Genomic DNA, 14442 nt, shown 5'->3' with positions numbered 1-14442 from the left:
TTTTATGTGAATAAAATCATATTTAAACATCACCATTGATATTAAACATGATTAAACATGTTAATAACATATATGGAGGTATTCAAAATACCAAAAGTGCAGTCCAAGATGAAATAGCATATTTACCAAAATGCCCCCAGTGGGCAGATTGCTATTTTATGTGCATAAAACCATATGAAACACCTCAATTACTATGTATAATAAAGAGACTGTTTTTATGGCCTACATTATGCCAAATTAAAATAGAATAAGTGAAAATACCTGAATACGACTTTCCACAAATATAAAGTCCCCTAAGAACTCATTAGATCAAGGGTCCCACTTTAGAAAAGAAATAAAGAAATCAAGTGACAAACTGAACATCCAAAGACCTATGAACCCCAATTCATTCTGACCCAACTCTTCACATAACTGAATTTAGGGTAAAAGAAAGACTTGACACCTCACAAAAATTACCCTAGATCGATTTACCCTCCCAGCTATCCAAGTTGGACTTAGTCTGGTCAATCAACTGTGCCGCTTCTCCTTTTGCACCACTCGTTATATGTTAGTTCTGCTGATAGTTGTCACCCACCTTATTTTCCATTTGAAATATTTAAGAGCCTTGTTAAAATCGTACAAGTTTCTAATCTCCATCACTTTCTTACAGTAATGCCTCTTTTGTTTGTTTCCATAAACTTGAGACAACCGAAGTTGTCATCTTGGCTTGCATTATTTCTGTCTTCTTGACAAGTATAACCAACTGTTTCTATCTCTGGTTCTTCCATTTCTGTCTTCTTGACAAGTATAACCAACTCTCTATCTCTGGTTCTTCCAAACACTATGTACATCGTACCTGTGCTGCTAACTCCTAATCTTGGAGACTTTTTCTAATTATGCAAGTCCATCAACTACTTTATCTAACATAGATGGGATTTCCATAGCTTTAGAAGGCCAAAGGTAACCCATCTACTAATCCAAGTTTAGATTGGATTAAAATTGAAGGAGATAAGGTCTATTCAGCTTAATAGTCAAAGTCCAAAAAGACCAATTGCTCTTGTGATCTGGAAATATTATTTGGACCGAGTTTTCCTCAAGCCAGATGTGTGCGGGAGGGTCTAGAGAGTAGTTTAGGGAACATGCTAAAAGCCTATAGGGGTTTGTGAACCCTATAAGATAGTGTGGTGAACCTTCACTGCACGGTGAAGGAAGGATTTTGTATGTTCCAAAATACCCTCCCGATATCCATTCCCACCCTTTCCCACCCCTCGGTGAATGGGTGGGTAGAGGGAAACTCGGTCCTTTAATCTTTATTGTTATGTTACCTAATAAATCAACTATTTATTAGTATTATTTCTCTAAGGATTTCTATCTCCAGTATGTTTCTATGGATTAGAGGAAGTTTAAGGGAAAGAAAAATACTGGCCCGTGCTTAACTGCCATGTGATTGTTCATTTAGCACTCAAGTCCCAGAAATCATCTACTTCTACACTTTCAGCCCAATTGAAATCTTCTTCATGGTCAAAAGAGGAAATGGCAAAAATAAATAAGGGGAAGTGTTCTCTGTCCAAGAGCGTGCAGGACATGGGGATCAATGGAAAAGCAAACAGAGGCATCAAGCAGGGCAATGCATCATTTGTGCATTTCATGGGGTGTGGGGCGGTCATTTAGGGATTAAAATCCTCTGCAGTGCTGGCATCTGGCGGTGCATTGCAGTGCAGCCCTGAAAGCTCGACACGTAAAAGAAGCTTCATCCAATGGGACACGTAAAAGAAGCTTCATCCAATGGTACGATCTCGATGCAAGGCAATTTTTTTTTTCTTTTCTTTCTTCTCGAGCTCAACTCCATTGGATGTAGCATTTTCCACGTGTTGAGATCTCAGGGCAGCACTGCAGAGGATTTTTTCCATCATTTTACCACCATGTGTCTGGCACAGGGCGCATACTTTCAGATAGAGTTCATTTTCTTGGTAAATAAGTAAATAAAAAGAAGAAACCAATAGCTCAAAGGAAGGAGCTATATGCATTTCTGAGTTACTGCCCTCGTCCTGATGATCAAAATGGTCAAGGGAAGGAGCTACACACATTTCTGAGGATACTTAGAATCAGTTCTTTCCTCAAGAGGTAGGATTGCGTCAGCTAGCTAGTAGCCACAACTGGGTACTCTAGAGTTCTTTTACTAGAAGGTTGCATACTTGCATTAGATTATTAATTGGCTAAATCAGTAACCACGACGGACCTAATCCTCACAGAAAAAAAAACTTGAAATAATCAAAGAAGCAAAGAAAATCAACACCTTTGTATGTTACAACCTGTATGTTCCTAGTTAACATGGATTACCATAACCAAAGAATAATACATTTCTTTCAAAGAATGGATGTGGATGACCATGGTTTGAGGTATCGGTATCGAATTGCCAGTATTGGGCGATAGGTATAGGTGATACGGTACAGACAAGGGGTAAAATGGTCAAAAAACCCATTTTTAAAGGAGAAATAGAGACAAATTTGTCCCATACGGCCAATTCGTGTCGATACCGACCGATACTGTATCGGTTTTCAGGTTGAACAATACCCGTTTCCGATACCTTGCACTAAAACCATGTGTGGATCTTAAAAATTTTCAGTGGTAAACATGTTTTTGTAATTGGTATCAAGATCGGGACTGATCTCGCTGATTTGGATCGCACTTAATCATGCTAGATCGTACAGATTTATCCATGATTTTCACTTAAAAATTCAAATTTTTACTTTTTTACCCTTGGTCCATACCGATCCTATGATACAGGATCGCTTCGGAAGCAGTATTGTTGTCTTCCAATTATGATATGAATCGCCCAATTCAATAATGATCCCTCAAACCATGGTGATTAGTTTGTGATTATATTGGAAAGCTTGCCTTTAGTGTAGCCATTCATCATGTTTGGTGGGAAAGGAATAAAAGAAGATGGATTTCTCCCCATTCATTCTACGAGCCCTAACACTTTAAGAAATACACATTTGACCACAAGTTGGGATCTTCCTCTCATTTCTTGTCCCTACCCGGACTCTTGATGTATCATCCTTTTGTTGGTGTCCCCACCCCCCACCCCCCACCCCCTTGGATTTTGATGTATCATCATTTTATTGGTGTTTCTTTTCTCACCTTGTCTTTTGATGTATCAGCTTCTAATGATATTTTTGTTTTTGGGCTTTTGATTTGAGTCCCCTTTAAGCTTGTCTTCTCAGCTTTTAGTGTTGTATTTTGCTCTTCATTTCTTTTTAATTTATTTTCCATTCAAAAAATAAATAAATAAACATGTGGTGACACTGAAATTTATTATTGAAAGAGCCCTTGGGACCATACACCCATGGATGGTGTGAGATGAGGTGAGGTATTCTACCACAAAAAAATAAAAAAGGGACGAGGTGAGGTAGTTATCCACCAAGGAGGGGACCTAGAGCCTTCCAGACTACAAATCAATATCAGTTGTGACCATGCATTTTCCTAGAAGTAAGGAATTAAACTTGTTGGTATGCAAAAGCGTTGCAATCTTATTGATTGTAGGGTAATACATGCTAAAGAGAGGGAGGAGAGAAAATAGGGTAAAAAAGATAAAATAAGGGAAGAGATAAAAAGATAAGAGAGAAAAGAGGGGTTTTGGCTTTACAGACTAAGCCTTGCATCCTGACTTGGTTGAGGAAGTGTACCTCATCTCACAAGAGATAATTTAAGGATTTTAAAAGTCTCATTCATTCATTGTTTGTAAACTATTTAAAGATTACAAAATAGTTCAGATAATTTGTAATAACAATACACATCTAATAATTAGACCCACTTCTCCCATTATGGGATAACTTCCCATACAGTACCTAACATAAGCTAATAACTACCAATAAGGGTCCTTCAAACACGTGTGCACGTAACATGGGGACCTCAAATACCATGATTAATTGAACATGCAGCAAATAACAGCATTGACAATGAATAACATTGATAACAATTAAGTAAATTTGTCATGAAAGACTTTTGAGCATATTTCTTACAGAACAAACTAGTCTAGCATTTCCATGGCCTTTCTCAATTCTACCACTTGGTTTGGTTCTCCTTGAGAGGCTCCAAATCTGTTAGATTGTTCAAATAGATAAAAACCCAATTGGGTTTAGTCATTAACGACTCTTCCAAGTCAATGAAGTTTGACTAACAATCTTTGGTTCGTTAGAATTCAAATTTCTTAATCAGATTTTCATTGGGTCAGGAAACAAGACAAAGAACAGCTTGAATATTGACTAACAATCTTTGGTCCGGTAGAATTCAAATTTCTTAATCAGTTTTCCATTGGCCCATCCACGTGCTTTGGTTCTTTAGAATTCAAATTCTTCATAGTTTATATTCCAACAAGCTTCCTCTACCAGTCTAATCAAATTCTTTTTTCTTTCCTTGTACTGGGTTCTTCTTTTTTGAAGTTAGAAATGAAGAATTCAGTCCAAGTTCTTTTGCCTTTCATATTGATATTCTCTCTGAATCTCTTCATTGGAAAATTTGGTGTGGCTCAAAATACAACCATACCCTTCAATGTTGGGGTAATTCTCAATTTCGATAAACTGATTGGGAGAATTGGGTTGAGCTGCATCTCCATGGCTTTGTCTGATTTCTATGCCACTCACAGTTTCTACAAAACAAGAGTGGTTGTCCACCCCAGGGACTCAAAGAACAGTGTGGTCCGTGCTGCTTCTATGGGTAACTAACAACTCTCTCTCTTTCCTCCTTCAGTATCTGCCTTTGTTTGTTTTGCCTTTCCCTTCTGATTGTTTATCATATGCTGTGGAGTTGCCAACATATGCTATGCCATTACACTATAAACATAAATCTGTGAGTGATATATTGGAAATTGTTACGTATGTCTCGAATTCTTGTACACGTTTTGAAGAATGACCCACTCTGACATTTCTGGTAGCAATCGGATGGATTGACCCGATCTGATGGAGTATTTATATTCTTTACCCGCTTTGTGGTAAAATGAATGAGATTTGGGGTTTTTGATTTAGGGTTTCTGGGAGAGAAAAGCAGCGCCGTTTTTTGGTGTTCTTGAGAGATCCCCCTTATAACTTTCTCCGATTTACATAGTGAAACTGTTATAGCAAACATCAACTAAAAACACAAAAAGAAACATGAACAGAGCAAGAGGACACATAGATATAACCATAGTACTATATCTCGCGATATATCGGTATCTCGGGCCTACCGAGATATCCGAAATATCCGAGATATCGCGAAATATTCCCGAAATATTGCATTTTTTCTGCAATATTTCGGGGGTCCATCTCGGGGGGTATTTGGCCATATTTAGGCCTGAAACTTCATGGACAGCCTTATTTAAGCTTAATAAACACATTTAAACCATAAAATTGTAAAAATGTGAATTCAAATTGGTGTTTTGGGCTTGCACCCTTGATTGACATACGGTCGCCGACCTTAATGTATAAATAGTTAAATACACATAGATTAATGAAATCACAACTTAAGTTACAAATTACAAGTGCTAAACTGCTAATAGTAGTTGCTGTGCCTCCCTGGATCAATCCCACTCATGCCTCGCTGGAGTCGACGTCCATTGCTCTCTGTTTGAATGACATATGTGGACCATGGTATAGAATCGGAGAAGAAACGAGTGTAGTCATCCACAAGTGTCACGTAAATGGAATCATCAACGATCGTAGGTAACCTATCCTAGGATATAAACTAGGGTTACCAATCGATCCATCCGTGAAGAAGATGATCCACCGTGATATGATGTTGGCGCCGGCGCAAGAGGCGATGGCATTGGCTGCATGTATGGCTGGTGAGGTTGGTATCTAGGTCCGCTAGGGTATGCAAAGATGTTATCTACAAAAGATGATCCAGATGTCCCCGGGATCGGGTAGTAGTCATAGTCCCCTACCCCACTAAACGCCCATATGATGATGATCCATATCCATATCCACCGTAAGGTTGTGATGCACCATAATCCGATGCCAATGGAGTGGCATGTGCGTCAAAAGATGGGGCACGCCAATGTCCAGTCGGTCCTCCCTCCCTATCACCCATACTCAAACCACCAACAGAGCTAGATAGGTTATCAATGTCCATTTGATCAGGTTGCAACTGTGTTTGTCGACCCCTACGCTTCCTGTTGTATGTATGTAGGGGGCCTCTCGAGGGTGGGGGTGCGGGGGGCACGTGCTCCGTGGTCCGTATCTTGTGTGGCATGATCAAACTGTGTCTCTCCAGTGAATCGGAGTGGGTCTACAGGTGCCGAATCCTGGGCCTCCTGGCCTACCACATAACGCTCTCGCATGCCGTCATATTCTTCACCAGCATCACCACCACCAACATCACCACCACCAGCATCACCATCACCACCACCAGCATCACCATCATCACCATCATCATCATTTGAGGACTTAGACCAGTCTTCATCATCAGCAACATTGCCACCAGTGGGCTGGAATGGTATGGGTGAGGCTTCCCTTGCATGTATCTGACCCTCGTCAGCCATATACTCGTCCACATCAGCACCAATCTCAGAAGCTATCATGGGGTCGGGCCTACCTCCCTCCTCATCCAACACTGGCTCACCTCTATCCCTCACCCAATCCACAATAGGGTCCTCATCGTCTGAGTCAACTTGAAAGATGTCAGCTAGATCAATGGTGCCCCTCTGTCCCTCATGTCCCATGCGTATGTGTTGCAGTTTCAGCCTCAAGTTGTAGTGCACATACACCATGTCAGATAAACGTTGAGACCCCAATCTGTTGCGCCTCTTGGAGTGGATGAGTGCAAAGGTACTCCAGTTCCTCTCACAACCAGATGCAGAACATGTTTGGGCAAGGACTTTAATTGCTATTCTTCTTAAGTTTTCAGCCGATTCCCCATACAACACCCACCATTCAGCTGCATTACAAGTTTACAACAAAAAAGACATGTGTCAAATGTTGTTTCAACTTTCAACTTTCAAATTTCAATACATATGTAATTTAAAACTTAAAAGAATTACCAGCATCACCACGTGCTCTGCCTTGTATCGCAGCCTCAGTTCCAAAACTTCCCAATGCATCCCTAAATACCTTGATCTATACCCATGTGGAAAATTAGTAAGTACTTCTTCACTACTTATTTGAAAGCATCAATAAGTTGAGTTTCCAAATGAACTCACTTCATTGTTGCAAATTGCTTGTAGTGCACCATCTGGCTCCAACTTCTTCACTACTTGTTTCACAGCATCAATAAGTTGAGTTTCCAACCCAAGCCTATTGTTATATTGATACTTAGGGTTGAAGTAGTATGCTGAAATATGACATATAGAATAGAGGTATTGTCAAATGCATAGGTAATTAGTAAATAATAATACTATGAATTAGTAAACATAAAACAAATTTACTCACCAGCCTTATGCAGTGGATGCATAAGTTGATTCTCCCAGCGAGCATTTATGATATCTAAGAAGTGTTTGCTACTGCGAGGACCCACACTATAGACACTATCTTTCATCAAGTCTATTGCAGCATATAGGACTGGCATGGTTGGGCCCTTCAGAGCGGAGTCAGCAACATGTAGAACTTGAATTACTGGCTCTAAAACTTTCACCACTTTGCTTAGTTTGGTCCAGAAGTCCTCAGATGACATCGTTGTTTGTGCTTCCCTCCCATTTGCAGTCTTGGAACCCTTCCATTGAAACCACTCCTCAGAAGCAAACATGCTTCTCAGCCCGGCCTTCTTTATCTCAATGCTTTTGAGGGCAATGTAGTTGGTGGCAAATCTTGTGATGCCAGGCCTAACCAAGTCACCCCCACATTTTTCCCTCAATAGATTGAGTGCATAGGAGTGGTTGTATACAAAGTTGGTGACTTGTCTTGCACTTTCAACCACAGTCTTCACCAACTTTAACTTTCCCATATCTTTTAGCATTAAGTCAATGCAATGGGCTGCACAAGGAGTCCGGAAGAGCCGGTACTTATTATTGTTCATCATCTTCTCACCGCCAGACTTGAAGTTACTTCCATTGTCCGTTACAATCTGGACAACATTCTCAATACCCACATCTTTTTCCACTACTTCCTTTAACAATCTGTAAATATATTTTGCATCCTTTATCTCTTTGGATGCATCCACAGATTTGAGGAACACTGTCCTCCCATCACAATAAATCATGAAATTGATGATGGACTTTCTTGTAGGCCCAGTCCATCCATCTGCCATTATAGTCACCCCATATGTCTCCCACATATTCTTCATCTCACTAATGTACTCATCAATCTCACTCTTTTGTTGAGGTAGATAAACATTCATTACCTCATATGGGGTGGGGCCCTTGAATCTGGGCCAGCCTCGCAATGGTATCTATCATGGTATCATAATGGGGGCCTTGTGCGATGTTCTTTGGGATGGTATGGTATAGCATCCACTTAGCTATTGATTCTTTAACCAATCCCTTCATCCCCTTCCATGCTCCTTTGATTACGGTTGTTGCTTCCTTTCTTCTTATGCAATTTAGGATCGGATGTTGATGGTGGTACTGGATCTTGGTAGAGGTGTTGGGGTTGCCCTCACACTTTGTGATCTTTTAAAAGGATTCAAAGTTTTAGGACCTCCAGAACTGCCGGCTCCTCCACTACCCCCTACTCTTTGTCTCTGTGATCATCTTGAAAACTTCCTCTACTCCTTGAAACAGTCCGCCTAAAATCCCTAGCCTCCTCTGCTTGTTTGTATGTCATCGTGCTGCAATGTCATCATCGAGAGGAGGAGGAGGAGTCATCATCATCATTGTATCGTCTTCCTCCTCCCATCGAACTCCTCACTTTGTATCCTCAAGTTGTTCTCTTATCCTTTGCTTGTCGGCCTTCCTCTTCTTTCTTCCCCTCAAACTATCACCAATCTCCTGGCTACTTCAGAGTAGGGACCATATGGCAACCTACAACATCTTTAGATCCTCCAGTCGAGATGTTGTTTAACTCTCTTGGACCCACCTCCCATAAATTGCATGTGACAATAATTACATATAGATTTTCTCTTATCCCCATCAATGGGAGTACCATGTAACCATGCAATGTCACCCCTATGCTGGCTGGTTGGTCTCTCTTGTTCCCTCTGTTCTCTTTGTTCCGTCCGCCCCCTTTGTTGACTACTTTCCCCCACCTTTTGCTTGCCCCTCGCACGTTGTCTATCACGATCCGCCATAATGATACTTGTTTCTTTGCAATGTAAGTAACACAAATAATTAAAAAACTTAATGTAGATGCACTTCAATTGACACTTTTAGATTACTAATACACTTGTATAGTTATTTAATATTTTTCCCCTAACCCTTATATTTTTCACAAAATTAAAACCAATTTTTTATATATAATGTTAATATAAGTATTGACCTAACACAACAAAACTATGAATTAGTAAACATAATATACATGTAATGCATCTCAAAACATATAGAAATAACTTTCATATTTTTTCATTATTTTTTAAACTTAAAACTCATATTTTTCCTTATTTATTTCTGTTTTTTTAATTTTTATATATTTTTCTTAATTTTCGAAAATTAAAAGAATTATTTAAGAGCAGAAAAATAAATCCGACAATGTGAAGCCGTAGATCGGCCATTGGTGTCTAACATATATTTAATTCATTACCATCTAAGTCATATTACCCCTAATTATTTCCTATTTTAGTTGTAGGAAAATGAATTTTTAAAACCAGAAAAAAATAAAAAAAATACATATGGGAAAAAAATTTCGACACCGTGAGGCTGTAGATCGGCCTCCGGTGTCTAACATATATTAATATCATCAACATCCAACAACATTTGTACAAAGTTTTTTTAAAAAAAATAGTTTTAGAGAAATATAATTTACCTTAAATAATGAAATTAGGCTTGGATGATGAGCTTAGATGACCCTCCGACGTCTTCCCGGCGACAAGGAGCTTCAATGAGGCTTGGAAGGGAGGAAGAAGAGAAAAATTTCATTTTCAGCAGCTCTCGGTCGAAATATCGACCAAGAGCTGCGAAATATGAAATTTATAAGGATTTTGAATGTGACACTATTGTCACTTTACAATATCTCGCGATATATCGTGATATCTCGCGATATATCGTGAGTTCCACGATATATCGTCGAAATATCTCGATATATCGACGAGTTATTGTACTTTTTTATTTCGACCTTGTTTCGTATCTCGGTCATGTCGAGATTCACGAAATATCGCGATATATCGCCGATATTTCGCGAGATTTTATACCATGGATATAACGTGGTTCACACACCAGTATGGTGCGCTACATCCACGGGCGAAGGCGAAGATGATTCACTAAGCAAATCGGAGAAAAATTACAATGGAGATCTCTCAAGAACACCCAAAACGGCGCTGCTGCTCTCTCCCAGAAACCCTAAACTAAAAACCCCAAATCTTGCTCATCTTTACAATAAAGCGGGTAAAGAACATAAATACTTCTCCATCAGATCCGGGTCGATCCAACAGGTCGGGTCGAACCGTACCACGGGGGCGAAGCCCCCGCACTCCCAACGAGATCTGTGATGGTAGCGGAGGGCTTGGGCCGATCGGAGCGGGTCATTCTTCGAAACGGGTCCAAGAATTCAAGACATACATAACAGAAACTTCTTCAGCTTTGCCCATAGACGTAGCACACCATACTGGTGTGTGAACCATGTTAAATCTCCTTGTCATCTTGCCCTATTTTTGTTCATGTTTTGTTTGGTTTTTTTTCTAACGGAAATTAAGGGATATATAAATGAAGTTCTTTATTGATGTAGCTCTTGACCTACTAAAGAACAATGAAGTACAAGCAATTATTGGGCCAGAAACATCATCTCAGGCCAACTTTGTGATTGATCTTGGAGACCAAGCTAAGGTTCCCATTATTTCTTTCTCTGCAACAAGTCCTTCTCTGTCTTCAGCTCAAACTCCTTATTTTGTCCGGGCTTCCCTTAGTGACTCCTCTCAGGTAAAAGCAATTGCTTCCATTGTGAAAGCCTTCAGATGGAAGGAAGTTGTAGTGATATATGAGAATACTGATTATGGTACTGGAATTGTACCTTATTTGGTTGATGCCTTCACCGCAATTGAGACTCGTGTCCCCTATAGAAGTGTCCTTTCTCCTATAGCCACCGATGATCGAATTCTTTCAGAGCTCTACAAGTTGATGACAATGCAAACTAGAGTATTTGTTGTTCACATGTCATACTCCCTTGCTTCTCGTTTCTTTCTTAAAGCAAAAGATGTTGGAATGATGAATAAAGAATATGCCTGGATTATCACAAATGGGCTATCTGATCAATTGAATTCCATGGATGCCTCAGTTGTTCATTCTATGCAAGGTGTACTATGTGTTGAGCCTTATGTGCCCATGTCTGATAAACTGAAGAATTTTAATATCAAATGGAGCCAGAAGTTCCACAAGGAAAACCCTGATATGGAAATGGCTACCCTCAACATTTTTGGACTGTGGGCATATGATACTGTTTGGGCACTAGCACTGGCAGCTGAGAAAGTTGGGGCAGAGAATACCCACTTCCAGCACCCACAAGTTGTTGAAGAACTAACAGACCTTTCAACTCTTGGAATATCTACAATAGGTCCTAAACTTCTCAAGACAATCCTGGAGACAAAATTTACAGGCTTAAGTGGAGAATTTAGCCTTGATGGACAACTACAATCATCGGCATTCCGGGTACTCAATGTAATAGGTGGTGGAGGAAGGGAGATTGGGTTCTGGACCCCAAGAAATGGAATTTTACGCAAATTGAATGCAGCTGATACAAAATTCTATTCGCCTTCGAATTCCAATCTCGGTGCTATCGTATGGCCAGGAAATTCTATGAATGTGCCCAAGGGTTGGGTAATCCCGACAAATGGGAAGAAACTGAAGATTGGAGTTCCTATTAAGGAAGGATTTACTGAATTCGTGAAGGTAGAAAAAGATCCTACTACCAATGCCCCAGTTGTCACTGGGTACTGCATTGATGTCTTTAATGCTGCAATTGGGGAACTTCCATATGATCTTCCTCATGAGTTTATTCCATTCACAAGTTCCGGGACATATTGGACAAATTTGTCTCTATTTCTCCTTTAAAAATGGGTTTTTTGACCATTTTATCCCTTGTCTATACCGTATCACCTATACGTGTCGCCCAATACTGGCAATTCGATACCGATACCTCAAACCATGGTCATCCACATCCATTCTCTGAAAGGAAAGTATTATTCTTTGGTTATGGCAATCCATGTTAACTAGGAACATACAGGTTGTAAAATACAAAGGTGTTGATTTTCTTTGCTTCTTTGATTATTTCAAGTTTTTTTCTGTGAGGATTAGGTCCGTCGTGGTTGCTGATTTAGCCAATTAATAATCTAATGCAAGTATGAAACCTTCCAGTAAAAGGACTCTAGAGTACCCAGTTGTGGCTACTAGCTAGCTTATGCAATCCTACCTCTTGAGCAAAGAACTGATTCTAGGTGTCCTCAGAAATGTGTGTAGCTCCTTCCCTTGACCATTTTGGTCATCAGGCCGAGGGCAGTAACTCAGAAATGCATATAGTTCCTTCTTTTGAGCTATTGAATTTTTTTTCTTCTTTTTATTTACTTATTTACCAAGAAAATGAACTTTTCCTGAGAGTATGCGCCCTGTGCCAGAAGCATGGCGGAAAAATGATGGAAAAAATCCTCTGCAGTGGCCTAATCTGGTGGTACACTGCAGTGCAGCCTGAGAGCTTGACACATGGAAGATGCGACATCCAATGGTGCCGAGCTCGAGAAGAAAGAAAAGAAAAAAAAAAAAACTGCCTTGCATCGAGATCGTACCATTGGATGAAGCTTCGTCCACGTGTTGAACTCTCAGAGCCGCACTGCAGTGCACCGCCAGATGCCTGCATTATAGAGGATTTTAATCCCAAAATGACTGCTCCTCACCCTATGAAATGCATAAATGATGCATGCCCCTGCTTGATGCCTTTGTTTGCTTTTCCATTGGTCCCCATGTCCTGCACGCTCTTGGACAGAGAACATTTCCCCTTATTTATTTCGATCATTTCCTCTTTTAACCATGAAGAAGATTTCAATTGGGCTGAAAGTGTACAAGTAGATAGAATTCCGGAACTTTAGTGCTAAATGAGCTATCAAGTGGCAGTTAAGCACGGGCCAGCATTTTTCTTTCCCTTAAACTTCCTCCAATCCATAGAAACATACTAGAGATAGAAATCCTCGGAGAAATAATACTAATAAATAATTGATTATTAGGTAATATAACAATAAAGATAAAAGGACCGAGTTTCCCTCCACCCACCCATTCACCGAGGGTTGGGAGAGGGTGGGAATGGATATCGGAAGGGTATTTTGGAACGTACAAAATCCTTCCTTCACCTTGCAGTGAAGGTTCACCACACTATCGTATAGGGTTCACAAACCCCTGTAGGCTTTTAGCATGTTCCCTAAACTACTCTCTAGACCCTTCCACACATATCTGGCTTAAGAAAAACTCGGTCCAAATAATATTTCCAGATCACAAGAGCAATTGGTCTTTTTGGACTTTGACTATTAAGCTGAATAGACCTAATCTCCTTCAATTTTAATCCAATCTAAACTTGGATTAGTAGATGGGTTACCTTTGGCCTTCTAAAGCTATGGAAATCCCATCTATGTTAGGTAAAGGAGTTGATGGACTTGCATAATTAGAAAAGGTCTCCAAGATTAGGAGTTAGCAGCACAGGTACGATGTACATAGTGTTTGGAAGAACCAGAGATAGAGACAGTTGGTTATACTTGTCAAGAAGACAGAAACTGAAGAACCAGAGATAGAAACAGTTGGTTATACTTGTCAAGAAGACAGAAATAATGCAAGCCAAGATGACAACTTCGGTTGTCTCAAGTTTATGGAAACAAACAAAAGAGGCATTACTGTAAGAAAGTGATGGAGATTAGAAACTTGTACGATTTTAACAAGGCTCTTAAATATTTCAAATGGAAAATAAGGTGGTTGACAACTATCAGCAGAACTAACATATAACGAGTGGTGCAAAAGGAGAAGCGGCTAAGTCCAACTTGGATAGCTGGGAGGGTAAATCGATCTAGGGTAATTTTTGTGAGGTGTCAAAGTCTTTCTTTTTCTCTAAATTCAGTGATGTGAAGAATTGGGTCATAATGAATTGGGGTTCATAGGTCTTTGGATGTTCAGTTTGTCACATGATTTCTTTATTTCTTTTCTAAAATGGGACCCATGATCTAATATGAATTCTTGAGGGACTTCATACTTGTGGAAAGTCGTATTCAGGTATTTTCACTTACTTAATTATTCTATTTTAATTTGGCATAATTTAGGCCATTAAAACAGCCTCTTTATTATACATAGTAATTGAGGTGTTTCATATGGTTTGATGCACATAAAATATCAATCTGCCCACTGGGGGCATTTTGGTAAATATGCTATTTCATCCTAGA

At 39.7% G+C, this 14442-nt stretch overlaps 1 protein-coding gene across 1 annotated transcript; it reads left to right on the top strand.

The window, feature by feature from the left end:
* Positions 1 to 10741: 10741 nt before the first annotated feature.
* Positions 10742 to 12082, top strand: LOC122659188 (glutamate receptor 2.2-like). Its single transcript, XM_043854324.1, has one exon. It carries the CDS (start codon positions 10742 to 10744, stop codon positions 12080 to 12082), a length of 1341 nt encoding a protein of 446 aa, XP_043710259.1.
* Positions 12083 to 14442: the final 2360 nt, after the last annotated feature.

Source organism: Telopea speciosissima, chromosome 4 (genome assembly GCF_018873765.1).
Source record: "Telopea speciosissima isolate NSW1024214 ecotype Mountain lineage chromosome 4, Tspe_v1, whole genome shotgun sequence".
NCBI classification, from domain to species: Eukaryota; Viridiplantae; Streptophyta; class Magnoliopsida; order Proteales; family Proteaceae; genus Telopea; species Telopea speciosissima.
The sequence above is the reverse complement of the archived record's forward strand: the minus strand, read 5'-3'. Positions and strand labels throughout refer to the sequence as shown.

Excerpts from the sequence above, each read along its gene's own strand:
- LOC122659188 (XM_043854324.1), top strand. The coding sequence starts at position 10,742 with ATGAAGTTCTTTATTGATGTAGCTCTTGACCTACTAAAGAACAATGAA.